Raw genomic sequence first — 19,295 nt, 5'->3', positions numbered from 1 at the left:
AGGCTGGACAGAAAGAACACTCGTGTACAAGAAAGGTATAAAAGGGTTTCCATTTCCATTTAAGCTTTACCTGAGTAACATGGTCTTTATGAGCTTTGGTGTGTTCCTATATGTTTTGGTTGTCTTTTGGTCCCAATTTCTGGCTTGTTCTTCTGTCTTGCTCTTTGGTCCTGCTTCCTGGCTTGCTCTTTGGTCCTGCCTCCTAGTTTGTCCTTTGACCCTGACTTGCTCTTCACTTCTCATTTTTGGCTTTGCCACTCAACTCTGATTCCAACACATTCCATCAAAGAAACATACCTAGGAACAATAAAGAGTTCTGGATAGGGATGGAGGAGAGCAACCACAGAAAAACATTTGCAAGAAATAATGTAGAATGGGGGATCACAAAGAAAAAGAAGAACATATCACAAAACATATCCATACACAATAATCATATACATAAAACATATCTATGCACAATAATAAAGAGGGGGAAAGAAGGATTTAACACTTCTATTTCAAATATGTACATTGATGGTGCTATATAAATAATAATAATAATAATAATAATAATAATAATAATATAAACAGTTCATTTATCTAAATACATATCCATATGAGATTGACGGTTATAAGAGATATGTTCAAACCTAACAAGAGTGTAACCATTGAATGATAGGTGGTAGGTGTTTATTCTTCCAAGCTTAAAGTATCTTTCAACTGAAAAGAGCTCTCGGTATCCATCTGTCAAACCCCATATCAAAGAGGTGTAATTTAAAAGTGCATGAACATCCGCTATTATCACAGATTTTTCAAGAAAAAAACCTATACAAGCAATGACTTTGAAACAAAAATAAGCCACTACAGAACATGCCCACATCATATGCCTCAATGAGGCATTGCCCCCATTACATCACCAGCATCTGGCAGAGCTAGACTGCTTCTAAGAAGCCTCTGTGGTACCCAGTAGGGGTGTGCGCTCCCACGAACATCCGTGGAGCATTCAATCTTCTAGAGTGGAAATTAGCTGCTTCTAAACCCACAGAATAATTTCAGAGCGGAGATACACCCAATCGGAGCTTCTAACATCTCCGAAATTATTTGACTGTTTAGTGTGTGTGTGTGTGTGTGTGTGTTGAAAACCTCCCAATAAGGAACATGGGGTGATGGTGTGGGTAGTTTTGATAATTGATATTGACATTTGTGGCTAACCAGTTAGGAATTACCACAGCGCTGTCTGTGACTGTGTTCTCCTATAATCGCAGTGTTCAGGGGAAGGAATGCCAATCATTTTTCTCACGGTGTCCTTGATTCCGCACTCATTGGGGTTCTCGGTCTTGTGTTGTTCGACAGAGAGAGGAGAGAGAGATGGTGCAAAGATACCATTACATATTGAATTTATTTAGGGGAGAGGGGGGGAAGACCTGTTTTTTTCGTTTGACTGTCTTTAATACTTTGTTTGAGCTGTTCCACCCCAGCGTGTGCGCATCCAAAAAACTTAAGAAATCCTGTTAAAAAGCCTTTTCTTTGAATTGTTCCTTCAAATATTCTTTTAAGTCCATTCAGGGAAGCTGTGTGTGCATGTGTCTGTTCTGTTCTTTGACTTAAAAAGAAGAAAAAAGAAAAAGCTGTTTCAATTGAAATCCTTCAAGCCAGTCCACTGTCCATGTGACTGTTGTTTGACTTACTTCCTCCATTAAAAAATGTTCTTGTAGTTGTATGTTTGTGTGTTTTAGAGTGGAAGAGTGCACACAAGCAGCACACAATTAATAAAGCACTGATGCTGATCATGCACTGGCAGAATATTATTTATTTATTTATTTATTTATTTACAATATTTATATACCGCTCCCCATTGAAAATTTAGGAGCAGTGTACAATATAAAATAAAGAGAGAATAAAACACTTTAAAATAGATTTTAAAAGATGCAAAATGTACAGTAAACCGTGGCTAGTCATTAAGGAAAGGCTTCCTGGAATAATGACGTTTTCAGGAGGCATCAAAAGGAATACAAAGTTGGCACCTGCCTGACCTCCAGAGGCAGGGAATTCCATAGGAGGGGGGCTACCATGCTGAAGGCTCTTCCCCTGGTGGATTCCAATAGGAGGATGGGTCTATGTGGAATCACCAGGAGCATGCCCTCAGATGACCTCAGTGACCAGGCAGGTTGGTAGGGGAGAAGGCGCTCTCTCAGGTATCCTGGTCCCAAGTTGTTTAGGGCTTTGTACACAAGTACAAGAACCTTAAACCTGTCCCAGTAGCGAATACGCAGCCAGCGTTCCCTGCACTCCTTTGTCTAAGTCATTAATAAAAATGTTGAAGAGCCCTGGGCCCAGGACTGAACCCTTCAATATCTTGTTTGTTACCTCCACCTAGTTTGAGAAGGTACCATTGATAAGCACTCTTTGAGTTTCATTCTGTAGCCAACTGTGGATCCACCTAATAGTTGTTCCATCTAGACCACTTTTAGCTAGTTCGCTGATCAGAATGTCATGGGGTACTTTGTCAAAAGCTTTGCTGAAGTCAAGATATATTATGTCCACAGCATTTCCACAGTCCACAAGGAAGGTTACCCGATCAAAAAATGAGATCAAATTAATCTGGCAGGATTTGTTCTTGACAAATCCATGCTGGCTTCTAGTAATCAGTGCATTGTTTTCAAGGTGCTTACAAATTGACTTCTTTATAATCTGCTCCAAAAAATTCCCAGGGATTGATGTCAGACTCACTGGTCTGTAGTTCCTCCTTTTTGAAGATAGGGACAAAATTAGCCCTCCTCCAATCCCCCACACTTTACCCATCTTCCATGATTTTGCAAAGATAATAGACAGTGGTTCTGAGAGTTCTTCTGCCAGTTCCTTTATTACTCTAGGATGCAGTTCCTCGACCCCTGGAGATTTGATCTCATTCAAAGACATTAGGTGTGCCTTGACCATTTGTCTATCAACCTCAAACTGTAATCCTGTCTCTTTAGGTTGCAAAGGAGGTCATAGACCCTCTTTCGGGAGAAGGCAGAGCCAAAGTAGGAATTGAGCACTTGTGCCTTATCTTTGTCATGCGTTATCATTTTGCCATTCTCTGAGTAGTTGAACCACCATTTCTTTCTTCTGTCATTACTATGCACATACCTGAAGAAAGTTTTTTGGTTGCTTTTAGCATCCTTCCCTAATCTCAGCTCATTCTCAGCTTTAGCCATCTTGATGACATTGTTGCACTTCTGTGCTACCTGTCTGTACTCTTCTTCTGTAGCCTGGCATTCCTTCCACTTCCTATATGTGTCCTTTTTGTTTTCTAAGATTTTTGTGAAGCGACATTGACTTCTTCTGTTGTCTTCTACCGTTTTTCCTTGTTCGAATTGTTTACAATTGTGCCATTAAAATTTTCTTGTTTAGAAACTCCCACCCATCTTGGACTGCTTTTCTCATTAGGGCCACTTGCCATGGGACCTTACTTACTGTTGTTCTGGGTTTATTAAAATCAGCTTTCTTGAAATCCAGAGTACATGTATGGCTACAATCAGCTTTTTGCTTCCTTTAAAATCAAGAACTCAAGTATGACATAGTTACTCTCCCCCAGAGTTCCCATAACTGCCAGTTTATCCACTAAGTCATCTCTACTGATCAGAATCAAGTTAAGGATAGCCAATTCTCTATTTCCTTCCTCCACTTTCTGTAGGAGAGAGTTATAAGCAACCCATTATTTGTGGGTCTCCCACAGACACCACTCTCAGTGCCCACCAAGCTCCCTTTCCCATCTAATTCATTTTGTTTTTTAAAGATTCATTTTTAAAATTAAAAAAACCACTGGCAGGCTGACATGCTGCAAAGCGAAGGGCCAGCCTCCGGGAAAATCTTTACTTCCAAGGATGCTTCTGCCCCCCATGTCAGCCACAGAGGCATTCTTAAAAAGTTAAATGGGTAGGTGGGTGCAGCTCAGCACTTTGTTTTGAAGCATGCCCAGTCCCAAAGAAAAAGATAAGGTGGGGGGATGATAGATAATGTCCTGAGGGATTAGACAGGAGGAGCTAGGGATAGTGTTTTGCCTGTGCTGAGTATGTACGGCTGTGTTAGTTTGTTTTTTTGGTGTGGTGTGAGTTTTGCCTGAGTTTTTCTGTGTATGATAGGGGTGTTTGTGTTTTTCTGAGCATCACCAGCTTGCATATTTTGTTGTGCATAGTGGGGGACAAATATGTGATTTAGCATTTTGAGTCTCAGCCCCCACCTCTGTCGTGTACTCAGTGTCTTAGGCAAGTTGCTTGTCTCTAGGGCCGTTGCTAGATGAGGGTTTAGTCCAGGCTTATACCCAGGCTCACCCCTGTGCGTCCAGATGATGCACAGGGGATTCCGGGGTAAGCCCGGGCTAAACCCTCCCTTGGCCCGGGATAACTGGCACCGGTTGTGGCCTGGTATTTCTGCAGCCCCAGGCTGAGCCTGAGGCTGCGGAAGGTCTAGCCCGTTCCGTGGCTTTTCCTGGCTACTCCCAGCTTACTCGCAAGTAGCTGGGAGAAGCCGTGTCCATCAGGCTGGGGGGGAATCGCAGGGGGGAGGGAGATCGGGGCCGGCGGGGGAATCACGGCGGGGGGAGAAATGGGGCCGGGAGGGGGAGACCGAACCTGACAGGAGAGATGTGGGGGAAGAGCAGAGCCAGGGGACATTGAGGGGAATCGTGGCCCAGGGGCGATGGGGGGGATCGGAGATTGCGGGCGGGCGGGGGGGATTGGAGATTGCGGGCGGGGGGGCATCAGACATGGCAGGCGGGGGTCATCGGACATCGCGGGGGGGAATTGGGGGCAGGGGGAAGCGGGGAACCCTTTTTAAAAAAAACCAAAAACCTACTTTATCGTTGGTGCGCTCCTGCGCACATGGCCCCTTTAAGCTTGGAAAAAATGGCAGACGCGACGGGGCTTTCCTTTACCCCATCACGTGTGACGTATGGACAGGAGCGACAGGATTTAAAGGTAGGTCTATCAAGGCCCTAGGTCTCTTTAATTTGTCTTCTATGTCTGTGAAATTGGTGTAAGAGCAGAAAACTGCGAGTTCAAAATATTGATTTTTTGTTTTGGCGTTCAGACTCCATGGCTGCATTTGGACAACACGATAGTCAATGGTGGGTTAACAGTCAACTCCATGGTTTATTATCAAGGGGGTACTCCCCACACGACATGATTATAAGGCCAGTGTTGATTATAATCAACCGTGGTGTGGATTAAGGCCAGTGTCAAGTTGACTATTAGTCAACAGTGTGTTTGATTGACACATTCCCAGCCCTCTCCCCCCCCCTCAGTCTTCCCACTGGTATTCCATCAGTCATTGCATGTTCTGTCAGTTGGACTAGAGCACAGCCACCACTTTGGTCACTCTTGCTGTGCAACGAAATAGTCAAGGCTGCCCAACATACAACACAATAACCAACGGTTGTTCAAATAATAAACTCTGCACAGCTTTGGTTATTTGTGTTGATTATTTTGCAAAAAAGAAGGAAACCCCAAATAGCAAGGGGAAAAAAGCCAAGGGCAAGGGGTGGAACCAAAGATATATCTTAGAAAATATTGATTATTTTGGCCAAATAACCAAACATGGCATGAAAACGTTCTGACAGACGACACAATAACCCACCATTGACTATTTAACCCACCGTTTGTTATTGTGTCGTCTGAACCCAGTCCATGTCTCCTGCATTAGGGCTCTTGAGCAACTTACTTTTCCTTTAGCTTCAAGAGTTTGCTTTCTGGGAAAACGGTGTTTGTTACCCAGCATGGCAGCCATTTTGTAAATGGCCAGGCCCCCTCCACGGCAAATATTTTGTGAAGTTGCCTATGACACTCTCCAAAAATTACAAATGTATCCACCAACTCCAAATTATTGGGGACCCCTGATCTGAGCAGTTCATAGACCACATAATATCGTGCAGTTCAATCTATGATTTTATTATTCCATTACAATCATGAAGAATTAAAGTCAACATACAATGAAATTAAATGTAGTTATAATATAAACAAAGAATTAGTACTGAAAAGCAGAAAAGTCTATTTTTAGTTTGCTGCTCAGTCATTAGAAAGGTGCCCCATAACGACCATATGTTACTCAAATATGTTATCACACCTACTATTTCATCATATGTCTCCCAAGAAATTAATTAGCTCTAACTTCTTCAACTTTGACAAAAATGTCTTCAGTAAGTCATATTATTAGCTGTTGCAAACATTTCAAAATTCAAAGCTTTTCCAGCTTTTATTTAACCTTTTAATTCTTATCATTTAGCAGCATTTAAAAAGCAGATGTCCTTTTGCTTATCAATTTCTTAAGCATGGTATTTACACTTCCTCAAAATAAAATAAAAAAACATTGTTTTATACATCAAAAGTTTCCCATCAATATTTTATTTATTTGTATAATTATTTGTATCCTGCCTTTTCGGATGAAGTTCTAAAAGGACCTGGAATTCTAACTGCACAAATGTAAACAACATCGAAGAAAGATGCTCTCGCAGGGGTTCAGAATTAAAACAAAGAAACTCTCCTCAGCAAAATATTTACCTCCTCATTTGCCGTTTTAAGACCTATGCCAGAACATAGCCACAAGTGTATTCCCTCATCTTTGTTACCCACATTCAAGGACAGTATGCTTCTGAATATTATTTACTGAGAAACAATGGGAGAGGACTATTGCTATCATATCCTGCTTGTGGAATTACCAGAGACATCAGGTTAGCCACTGTTGGGAACAGGACATTTGACTACATAGGACTTTAATCTGAACCAGCTGTGCTTCCTTTTGTTCTTATCCCTTCCTTTTCTGTTTCTCTACCCAAAGATCTCTCTGCAGATCCATTTCCCAGTTGGCCCCTCTTTTTCCTGTATGCGTTTTATTGCACTCTCCTATTCTTGAAGCACAAACAGGTAGTCAAAGATAAATGAAAAAGAGAAGCAGAGCAACAAGGCAGCTTACTGGCAGTCAAGACTGAGGCCTAAGCTAGACCTACCTTATAGTCAGTGACGTGTTGTGATTAACGTGAGATCCCTCCTCCGTTTACACATGAGGCGCAACGACCTCAGGAAGAGAGGCGTCGCACCCGCCATTTTATATTTATTTTTAAAGAAACAGGAGCGCACGAACAGTCGTGCGCAAAAGTAGGTCCTTTTTAAAAAAAATAATTTAATTTCCCTGCTCCCCCCACCCTACCCTTGATGGGCGTAGCTCCCGGTTCCGTGCAAGGAATCGTGTGGAGCCCGGTCAAGCCGTGGCAACAGGCCACACATTCCGCAGTCTCGGGCTCAGCCCAGGACCGCAGAAAAACTGGGGCCAAAGGGGAGGACAAGATCCCAGGGCAAGGGAAGGATCATCCCTCTCTGATCCCGGGATCCCCTGTGCATCATGTGGATGCACAGGTATGATCCCGGGGTTCGCCCCGGGATTTCGCCCGGTCTAGCTAAGGCCTCAACTAGCCAGGAGACCAACAACAGAAGTAATGCATGGTGACCGAACATCCAGATATTGACCCAGTTCTCACATAATGACAGCAAATCATGAGCAAATTAACCTACAATTTGCTGTGGCACATGCTGGACATGTTCCATGGCCATTTTGAATATTAAACCTTGAACAGGGGGTTGCTATGTGAAATCAAACCCAGAGACTAAATGTTAATTGTGGGTTAAACAACCCACAGTTAACCTACAATTAGTAATTAGGTTAACTGTGGGTTGTTTAACCCCAAGTGTCTTATAGACCTTGTTTGCATATAATAACAACCCATCAGTTTAAAAATGGACGGATTGTTGGGATGAGTGAGAGAGAGCAGGCACACTGCCTGCAGCAAGCCTGCTTCTTCTGCTTTTACCACACAACCCACGATTGGCTTCTTCGTAGGTTGTGGAGTGAGATGTGCAAACCCGAACCACTGGGTTAACCCATGATTTGTGAAGTAAAAGAGGACAAACCATCCCACTCATGCACAACAATCAGTTTTTAAACCGATGGGTTTACACTGCATGAGAACAGCGCCATAGTGTCCAGATTCTCACATCACGTAGCAACCCCCGATCAACCCAAGCAGGGGTTGAATAGTCAAAAAGTCTGCAGAACACGCAATATGCCGCTGTTGTGTACAAACAACCCATTTATGTCCTTGCTAACAGAAAGGTCCTGGTTGCGTAATGCCAAAGACATGATCACTGGAGGAAAATCTGAAAGTCTTCTCTTGCAATGCGTAAAATCTCCATATGTGTCCCAACTACCTAGAAACTCTTGAGACCATCATCCTCTGCTACTAAATCAGGGGAGACTATGGGATTTGACATAGGCAGGCCAATTGGCAAGACCGGAATCAAGATTTGATAAGATTATATTACATTGCAGTATTAAAGTTTAGGTAAAAAAATACTTAGTGCTTGATAACATCTGATTTCATATCAGACACTGCAATAAAATTATATATACATTATAATTTAATGTTATTAGAAAAAAGGCTCAATTATATAGTACTGATTTTTAAAAGGAATTTGCTTTTAATATATGGAGATTATATATAGCTGCAGGGGGAAGGTGAAATGAGTAAAAAGCACCTCACCATATTTTCCTCAAAGGGGAAGCATCCCATAAGTGGAATTCTGTTGAGGGAAGTCAGAATTCAACTATATTATACTGACGGGCAAGTACAACCACACTAATTATATAATGCTCTAATGTCCCCTACCAGAATATTTCACTCTATCCACAATCACTCTCAGTTTTCCGTTTTGCACCCATCCATCAGTCGACATTTCATGCCCACTGAGCACCATTTATGCCCCCTCTCCTCAAGAAAACAAATACTGGGAGAAAAAGACAGCAAATGGGTCAGAGTTTCATTCTGCTTCACAGAAGACCACAGCCCAGAGCAGAGAAAATAGAAATGGTTTTTCTTTCCACAAAATTCTTTCCAACATGAAAGAGGCACAAGACAACTTCTTCCCTCTACAACCGTCCTGCAGCAGCCATCCCAGACTCCAGACTCAGTTCAGCCCTACCATGTCACAGTCCCCAAACTCCATAAGAGACCAGGTGAACCCATTATCTCACCTCCCAACCCCTTTTTTCATGACGTGAAGAGAATGGCTGTGGTGAGCCACATCCTCCTAGGCTGTGTGGGAGGGCATAGTCAGTTGGACTCGATGGCCTTATAGGCCCCTTCCAACTCTACTATTCTATGATTCTATGGCTGTTTTTTCCTCATTTTTAGCCTTTTTGGTTAAAGAGTAAGGTAAATAGGAAGTGAGGCAGGTGGCTACCCAAAGGAGGGCCTTTTCTGCTGGGGCACCCTGGCTGTGGAATGAGCTCCATAGAATGGTTTGCCTGGCACCTACGTTATATTGTTTTCACCAGGTGAAGACCTTTTTATTTTCCCAGTATTTTAACAGTTTATAATCTTAGTCTTTTAACTTGGCTGTTTTAATTCTGTATTTTAAATCTGTCCTGGTTGTGCTTTTATATAGCACTTTTATATTGTGCTTTTTATATTGTGGGTTGTTTTATACCTTGAATTGTATTTGATGATTTTAGTCTTTGTGACCACCCAGAGAGTTTCAGGTATTGGGCAGTATAGAAATGTAATAAATAAATAAATAAAATAAATCTGCATTTAATAATTACAACTTTTCTGCCACATGTCCTAGAGTTCTTGCACATTGAAGGACTGGAGAAGGGGAAAGTGCCAAAGCTCCCAAAAGCCAAGTAATGACAGGACTGCAGAGGGGCTTCTCTTGGCATACCAAAGGTTGGTAGTGAAAAAGCCAGGGGGAGAAAAACAAGAGGGCAGAAAGCATCAGGATTCATGCCAAAATGTCACCATAGATGCATTTGTAAAAGGGGGCCCAAAGGGCCATGAGACCTCAGGCAATCATGATGAACATGAAAAGAAATAAAATAGCAAGACAGAAGAAAAGATGAGATAGAAAGAAGGGAAGAAAATAAACTGAAAAACCTCAGCTTGTTCTAGCTTTCACTCAGGGAAGAACCAAACACTTTGAGAAGATTCCTGACGGGGCTGCCACAGCAACAGTTGAAAGAGAATTGAGAGAATAGGTGGCGGGGGAGACATACCTAGGACATGCACGCTGGGATAGTGGGAGTGGGTTGCCCACCAACATTCCTCAGTTATAGAAGGTTCCCAAACAGAGCTCCACATAGGCACAGAGTCCATATGTGTGATGCACAGAAACCACAAAGAAGAACTCAAGTGATTGAACAACAAGAGAATTTGAGCCAAAATGAGGTCACTGAAGCCATAGCTAGACCTAAGGTTTATCCCTGGATCATCCAGGGGTCAAACCTGTTCATCTAGGTGACACACAGGGGATCCAAAGTTCAGGCAGGGGCGAACCCTGGATGATCCCAGGATAAACCTTAGGTCTAGCTGTGGCCTGAGAAACAAGAGTGAGGTATTAGCATGCTTGGGTAAGCAAAAGTACAATAAAAAATAATGATAATAACAACCACAACCAAGTAGCCTAAGGAGGACTGAGCATACTTAGGCCATAGCTAGACCTAAGGTTTATCCCTGGATTGTCCAGGGGTCAAACCTGTTCATCTAGGTGACACACAGGGGATCTAGTGCTCAGGCAGGGGTGAACCCTGGATGATCTCAGGATAAACCTTAGGTCTAGCTGTGGCCTCAGAGTTCTCCAGGAGCCCCAAAACACTGATGGACAGTTTCAAAAGAAATACGGGGAAAAGTGAGTTGACCTGCTAGAGCCTCTTACTGCCTATAATATCTTGGAGAAAGGTAAACTGGTTAACACTCAGAGCAGAAGCATTCCTATTAGAATACTCTACAATGTTTGAAAGTCCCACTTGCTTCCTATATCCATCAAACTATCATCATTTGGGATTCAACTCTTGAAGGAAATAGCTACTATGAGGCTATAGTTTAGTGCTTGTTTAAATATAGGATTTTATAGGGGTAATGTACTTCTCACTAACATCTGATGTGTTTGGTTCTAGAATACTAGCGAAATACTTCCTGTGCAATGGAGATTTCCTGCCCATACTCCCTACTGAAGCCCTCCGTATCCCTCAAAAATCTGCCCAAGAGGCTGAGGAACCCTTTCTATAAATATGGGGTACAATGATGTGGGGTGGAATTTTTTCTGGAAAAAAAATTCTAATGTTTTATTCTTCCCACAGAAATTTCTTCGTTTCATAAATTCATTACTAAAAAATGAATGTGTGCCAATTCCAAATACTTTATTAGGCAAACTTGGCAGTTTCAAAGTTGTAATTAATGTTTTCCATGTGATTATCCTTAGCAAGTACATGAGAGAATACATATTTGTCCCAGAGTGAAATGGAACTAATAATAGTGACAGTGAAACTGAGGGTGCCCCAACATCATTAGTGGAAGAGAATTGAGCTCTGTAGAAATAGATGAGTGGTTGTCATCATATGAAGCACATTTCTTTGAACTGCTAAAATTAATGAATGTGTCAAGAGCTTTCAATGTAAACAATGTGAGGGAAGTACATGTTATTGTCTTAAAATTTTTAGGAGTATTCCAGTAAAAAAATCTACATAATATAAAAATTTCAATCATATTAAGTATGCTTTAATTTTTCCTGTCAAATATTTCAGGTCAAATACTTGTGGTGTATTAGGCCAAAAAAATCTTTGTAAAGCTTTGTTTACTAAATACACATAAAATAAACATGCTAAATTAGATCACTTTATTGCAGGGGCAGGCAATGTTTTGGCCTTCAGCTTCCATCAACTCTAGTCTGCAAAACCAATTGTTAGGGCCAAGGGGAGCTGCAAACGAAAACTTCTGAAGGACCACAAGTTGCCCAGCCCTGATCTAAGATATCAGAATATTTTCCTATGCAAACAGAAAATTGTCCTATGCAAACAAACCTCATTTGTATTGGATTTTTTCCCCAATAAAAACTGAAAAAATTCTTATGCAAATGACCCTACTGAAATGCACCTAATTTAGCACTGGAAAAATTTCCTGAAAACAATGGTAGGTATGTATTGGAGAAATTGGCATGACTCATCCATGACTCACACACCATGTGAGTCATGTTTTGCAGATAATATTACAATATTGTACATTTTTCCTATGTAGACATATGACTGGATTTTAGTGATGAAACCTTATCTAATCCTGAACAGAAAGTGATTCAACCATGACAAAGTATTTTAAGTAATGCCCTCCACTCCTGGACCACCATCCACCTATCCAGTTCAGATCACCAAGTCAAGAGTTTGCTGTGCTATATGGATTGGGCCAATGAGCTGTTGAGGAAGTTCCATGGTTGCCACGGTGGCCCTGAAGTCCTGAACTGCTCTTGTTAAGGCAGCCTCAACTTGAATGTTGAGGTCCTACAGAACTAACTTCCTGGGGATCCTCAACTACAAATCTGAGACCGACTGTATGCGTTCAGCCATACCTGCATCATTGGTACCTGCATCATTGAAAGGGTTGCTAAGTTCAAGATAGCAGAGCAACCAGGGAAACATCTGTTTGATTCCCCATCCTTGCTCCTCTAACCCTCTGCACTATATCTCCCACAAACCATAACAACCAATACATTAATCGATCAATCAATTATCTGATTTTAAATTCTGCATTAAATGACATTGGAAATATATGGGACCTTACTTGATTTGTAACTTTATCCCAATAGACTAAGAGTTCTTATGAATAGGATCGTATTTGCATTTTGTACCACAGCAGAGTTTTTAATGGCTATTCCAAAACTAATTATAAATGTTGGATCAAATACAACACAGGTGTCTCCAGAATCCAGTTTGCCATGGCCAATATTCATTATTCCATACTGGTAATAAAATTGATATTTTGGGACAATTCATACACCCATTCTAATTTTTTAAAATATAAATTACAGAAATGAACCCTTTGGTTGGATTTAGAAGTAGTTAGTCAAGCTTTAATCTCCCTGAAATCAATGGGAAATGCTAGTTATTACTAACTTAAATTTCATGATTTGTCACTAAAGTGTAACTAATATCCTCTAGATCCCGCCCAATTTTTTACCAACATTTATAAACTCTTTTTTTTTCCTATTGCAATAATGTGGTCACCGTTTCAGTCAAGGTTAATTTCAATGGGTTGTATCTAACAGTAGCTTTGCCATATTAGTGGAACTTTGAACACACGTCAGTGCACCAGATTTTTGCTGATTTCCCCAATAAAGTCCCTCTCAGAAGCTGTTCCTGAGGGTTGAGGGACCTGTCTGAACAGAATAGGATATGGTACAGAGGCCTGCCAGACATGGAGGAATCAGCAAAATTTGCGTGCCCAAGCTTGCATGAGCAGATATACTTTCTACTAAGGCAAAGCCACTATTAGATACAACTCATCCCAGTGTTCCATATCTATTTCCATATCAGAGAGGCATAATTCCAGTTAAAAACATTATTGTCTACAGAAAATTGAATTCCTGCATTCTTTTATTTCTTTTCAAGCAGCACAACAGAAATCAGGTATTTTAATACATATCTGATCATCATATTTAATGCTAATAACCCAAGTAGACATGGTTCACACATAAGGCCAATTCATGGGTTGTTTATTCAATGAATTGGCAGAGCCATGAGTAAAGGAGCAAAGTCTCCTGCCCATACACCACTTTTCAGCCACTTTAATCAACAACCCAGGAATTCCCCCAATACTGGGTTGTTTGATGTGACATCCAGATGTGGAACTCTGTTGTTAAGGGACAAACAGCCCAGAGCTTTAGCCAAGAAACAAATGATGGGTGATTGTTAAACCAAGATTTTAACCCTAAACAACCTAGAGTTCTGGGTTCTGAAGTCACATCACACAATCAAGGAATGGGATATTGCAACAAACTCCAGGATAAAAAATACAGATAACAATAAACTTCAAAAATTAATAAAAACATAGTGATAAGAATAAAAAACAAACATTCAGCCCTCAATATACAAAAAGCTAATAATAATTACAGCTTAAAAACATCAGCAGTACAATAAAACACATCTAATGAGAAACCCATTGAAACCAGATGGGTTTTTAAGGCTTTTCTAAATGCCTTTATTAATAACATGAAGCTTCAATTTCAATCAGAGTTTTAATATTCACAATAAACAAACTATCTCAGTGATTCTACAGAAAAATCTAATAACGGGATGAAATTATTTTCAGATAAAAAACAGGAGAACAAAGTCAGAGGTAATGAATACAGCAAAATCCCAACATCCCTTTTGATGTTTATAACATAACTTGACCCTACCCCGCCACTCAAAAGAGGGCAATGTCCTAGTAAGATGCACCAGATTCAGATTCCAGGTGGAATTTTCAAATAAAATAGTATAGCCTGTGCTGTTCAGGACCTTAAATATGAAAGAGGGTATGCTTACATATACGTATAGGTGAAAGAGAACACCTATGCTTCTTTATTTATTTATTTGTTACATTTATATACCGCTCCATAGCCAAAGCTCTCTGGGCAGTTAATTATGTAATTATACTTTTATATCTGTGCACACATGAAAGTGAACGTGACTGCATGTAAAGAAGCATTCCAAGATGGGTTACTGTCCAATTTAAAACTGGAATGCAACCCTGAAACAAAACATTTCCTGATTCATATAAAATGAGCTAAAAGGGAGAGCAAGTTTTAAAGTAATGGCAAATATTAACAAAACAAACCAATATAAACCAAACAAATATATAAACACAAAAATAATATGTCTATTTTTATGAATATTGATATTAAGCATTCTAATGTAGTTTCTGTATTAGTTCTAGTAACAATGTGTTTTCAACTCTAGTTTCAGTGTAACTGATTTCAACTTTTTAACACTTGCTAAAACAATATGAACTCACTGCACTCCTTAAACCATTTTACTGCTAGAAGAACATTACTTACAGCACAATGTTCTTTGATAGAACAGGATAAGCATTATGGAACACTATGTTACTAAAGCAAAATCACATAATGAACCAGAATTAGTTCCTAGAGATTCAAAAATATTTGGAAATAAGAGAAATGAAGTGAGATGTTATATGCACATAATACAGCAGTTCAGCATAAAGAAGTCTTGATGAAAAGTTGCTAAGCAAAATAGTATTTGATATTTTTAGATATTACAACTCATCAGTATGTCTAAAGCAATAATTGCTTTATATATTTTGGGTTATTTCTAGCTCTGTTTACAGTAATTTTGCAGGTTAGTGTGACTATCAATGCCACCTTAACACCCATAAGCCATTTCACACAGTATCATCTTAATGAGATAACGTGTGTTAATCAAACTCTCCACAGTCTGTATTCCTCTGTAGAAGTCAGTTCCCTTTTTCCATCACCTGAAGCAACCTGCAGCAGCCAGACAGCCCCCTTCAAGCATTTGCTTGTCCTCACCTTGCCTCACATTTCTCAGCAAGAAGTGTTACCTGGGTCCCCAGCATGACCAAAAATCTAGCACTCTGGCAATAACAACACCTCTTTCACCTAGTCATTTTTTACTGCGCAAGTCAAAATCCATGGACATGTCAAACAGTAGTAAATTTTTAAAAGTTACAGCTAAAATACAAATTAAACAAGCAAAAACCCTAAACTAGTTTACACAAGACATAACTTGGGCAGCTGGCTGCTCTAAACGAATCTAGCTATACACATAACATTATTTCCCTCCAAAAACCTTACACTCAATTCTAAAACATTTTTTTAAAGTTTATACTGTTTTTCTTTACATAAGAGCAGCCCTGTTGGATCATACCAAGGGCCTTTCTAGTCCAGCATCGTGTTTCTTACAGTAGTTAACCAAATTACTCTGGGAAGCCCACAGGTAGGATATGAGATTCACGACTGTTTCCCACTGTTCTCCAATCTGGTATTCAGAGACATACTGCCTCTGAACCTAGATATAGCATGTAGCCATTCTAAGTAGTAGCCACTGACAGCCTTATTGCTCCTATTCTTTCCCTGCTTTGTTTTATGGTTATTTAGGACACAATCCTATGATCCCTAGAGAATGTCTCAGGGACCATAGTATTTTTCAAGATTCCCCCTCCAAAAGCTGTAGACTTTTGGGAGAGGGACTTCAAGATCCGATCCATCCCCCCTGCACTCAAAGAGGCCAGAAAAATGTAAAATTCTATAGCTTTTCCAGTCACACCCCCGGCAGCGTAACTCCTCAAGACTCAGAGGCCCACCTAGAGGAAAATATATTAAAAAGAGCACAGAGAGGTGAAAATTTTATATTTTGAATGGTTTTAATTTTTGTGAACCGCCCAGAGAGCTCCGGCTATTGGGCGGTATAGAAATGTAATAAATAAATAAATAAATAGCCTCTGTTACTCCTCCCACTTTTTTGGCAGCAGCCCAGCAGGGCACAGAAATATTGAAAGCTTCAAAGATCAGAGACTCTGACTAGAGTGCCAGAAACTCAAAAGATTTATACTCTTAATTGTTATGAATGGCTGTTACAAATTTTACTATTTTATTGTTCAATACCACTTTGCAGACTAGAAAGTAGGAGCACAGCATACAAATACATAAATAAATATAAATAAAGTATACCAAATGGGCATCATCTATTTATTACTTATGTTCCGATACAAAGGGCATTCCAACAGATAATGTAGCAGATCTTTAGTTTGACTAATACCACTAAGGGTGCAATCCTAAGGAAATGGAACTCTACAGACAGAGGGCTCTGGTTGCACGGCCGTGGGAAATGCGCACTTTCAGAGGCTCCGGAAAGCACGCTTTCTCCTCCTCTGCTCCAGTGGGGGCCTTAAAAGCCCTCTTAACGCAAGGGGGAAAGGGGCAAAGGGCGCAATCCCAGAAGCCAGGATAGACATGTGTCCAAGCGCTTGCAGAGGGCGGACCCAACCAGATGCTCACGATATCCCTACCTGATCCCATACAGCATAATGACAACACCACAATCAGATGAATACAGCAGAAAAGCTAAATGACAATAAAGATTCTTCAGGACACCAAAATTAGAATTTTCCATTTCCCCCACAAAATTATGAATAACTGTTTTGAAAAGAAACGTCACCCTTGGTTAACTCAGCACATTACTGGAACAGGATTCAAAGCCGACCTTTCATCCCAACGCAAATCTTCACATTACTTTGGGTGTAAATTTAGCAGCGATACAACAAGCATATAACCTATACCAGTTTGCAAAAACTTAACTCTGTTAATCAAGTCAAAAGCCAGATTGAAACCTACTAAAACTGCTGGGGGTGTTCTAGGAGTGGGGAGGGGACTGGCGATGTGGGGCTACAAGATATTCCCAGCTGTCCCATGCCTCTCTCACACACACTCCCAGAAGCCTCTGCTAGACAGGCGAAATAGTCTCTCATTCTGCACTGGGTACTCATAAACCTCCATGTTCAGAGGCTAACAAGTACCGAGGGCGCATCCCATAGTATTGCACCCTAAGGCATATTCTAAATACTGTGTATTTTCCAGACTATTCATGCTTTTGGAGTTATACAGCAACATAAATAAATTACTGAGGGAAAGGACTGTAGTTCTAGAACTCAATGTACTTATTTACATATACTATTGAAATTCTCTCTAATATATTTTCAAAGTTAAAGTCTTGTTACCCATTAATACCTCTTATTAATGAAGCAAATATATTTCTTATACTAATTAGTAACAAATTAAAATTACAGCAACAATTCATGTTCTAATTCTTACCATACAATATATTTTGTTTAACACTTACCCCTTTTCTGAACCCAACCTTCTTTCACAATTGTAACATCGCTCATGATGGCTCCACACTGAGCCCTCAATTCAGAGAAAGAATATTTTCTTTATCACTTTTATGCTTTTACGTCTCCTTTGACTTTTCAGTATCTTAAATCAAACTGGAAATATAAACAAACAAATAAAAATTAGCTTTCTTGATGAATCCTGTTGCTTTTCATCCAATGCACCAATTCTCAAAAGCTTCATTTATTTATTTAGCAAATTTATAGGACAATTTTCTCCTAAAATAGCACTCAGGGTGTCTTACAGAAATGCAGATTAAAAATATAAATACCAGTTAAACAAATAAAAAACAACAATCAAAAATAAAATCATAGTCTTAAAAGCACAGATGAACAGAGTAGGCACCTAGGAAACAAGTAATGATGGTACCAAAAGAATTTGCTTGGAAAGACAGAACAGAGCTTTAGCTTTGTCAGTGATTTCAACAATAAGCTAAACTCACTGATAAATGTACTTACAAATGTTAAGGAAACCACTGTGAGTTGGATCCAGTTATAGTCAAAGTAGACCCACTGAAATCAATAGAGCTTAAGTTAGTCATGGCTTATAGTACAGTTGTTCTAAGATGCTACAATGAGTGGGGGTGGAGAGAGAAGCGCAATTAAATTTATGTTAATTCATGAGGTACCTTTAGACCCATTGTTATATTATTGGGATATGTGAAAGAAGTAGCGTTATGTAAACAGCAGGAGTCAGCTTGGAATTTATTTACAGCAGCAAAAATATTAATAACTACCAAATGGAGAAATAACAAAGTACCTACCGTTAAAAGCTAGTTATTGAAAGAATGGGACAGTTTGTCATGACTAACTTAAGACTCATTGATTTCAATGGATTTACTCTACATATTACTAAATCTGGATCCAACCCTATTGAACTGTAGATCAGCAAAATGCACTTGATTAACCATTTAGATTAATTAATTTAAAACTACCATAGTAGTTTCAATATTTGCAACTCTGTAGTTAGATAGTTCTCGGGCTTTCCGGTTTCTGGGATCCTTCCCCAGCATCCAAACACCAGCGCAGTCCTGATCCTCCGAAAAAGTAAGTAAAACAACAGCAACATAAAACTCAGAGCAGAAAGCTCTGGCAGCCATCCTGGGGATGGCAAAATTGCCCCCCACCCCCCATACAGCTCCATGGCCATTTAAAGAACCCCACTACTCACAGGGAGGAGGGAGAACCCAGGAGCCCTCAACACACTGCTTGCGGTCCTCGGGGTAGTCCTGGGACTGCTGGAAAAAACAGGATAAAAGTAGTCCATTTTTTCCCTGGGGAAAGTGAGTGGTCATCCCTGGTTGACCCTGGGATCCCCTGTGCATCATTTGAGCTGATCCCAGGATAAATGGATGGGGTAGACATGCCCCTAGACTTCTCAAAGAACTCAAATATGAATTTCTGATATTCTAACCAAAATATGCAACATAAGCTCAGCCTCTATACCAGAGGACTGGAAGATGGCCAATGTAACACCAATTTTTAAAAAAGGATCCGGGGGGAGGGGGGTCCGGCAAATTACAGGCTGTTTAGCTTAATGTCTGATCTGGATAAATTG

General features: G+C 40.2%; 1 protein-coding gene across 6 annotated transcripts in view; it reads right to left on the bottom strand.

Moving 5' to 3' along the window:
* The window catches only part of AKT3 (AKT serine/threonine kinase 3), a 171,124-nt gene that overhangs the window by 137,325 nt on the left and 14,504 nt on the right, over positions 1 to 19,295 (bottom strand). For 5 of the 6 annotated variants that reach the window (XM_063124326.1, XM_063124329.1, XM_063124328.1 and 2 more), the window contains one exon: positions 17,689 to 17,833. The exons of the other annotated variant lie outside the window; for it this stretch is intronic. In XM_063124326.1, coding sequence (XP_062980396.1) covers positions 17,689 to 17,734 — 46 coding nt within the window. In that variant the 5' untranslated portion in view covers positions 17,735 to 17,833. The remainder of the gene's footprint in view (positions 1 to 17,688; positions 17,834 to 19,295) is intronic. 6 annotated transcript variants of the gene reach the window in all.

This window comes from Elgaria multicarinata, chromosome 4 (genome assembly GCF_023053635.1).
Source record: "Elgaria multicarinata webbii isolate HBS135686 ecotype San Diego chromosome 4, rElgMul1.1.pri, whole genome shotgun sequence".
NCBI lineage: Eukaryota > Metazoa > Chordata > Lepidosauria > Squamata > Anguidae > Elgaria > Elgaria multicarinata.
This window is presented reverse-complemented; position numbering and strand designations above follow the sequence as displayed.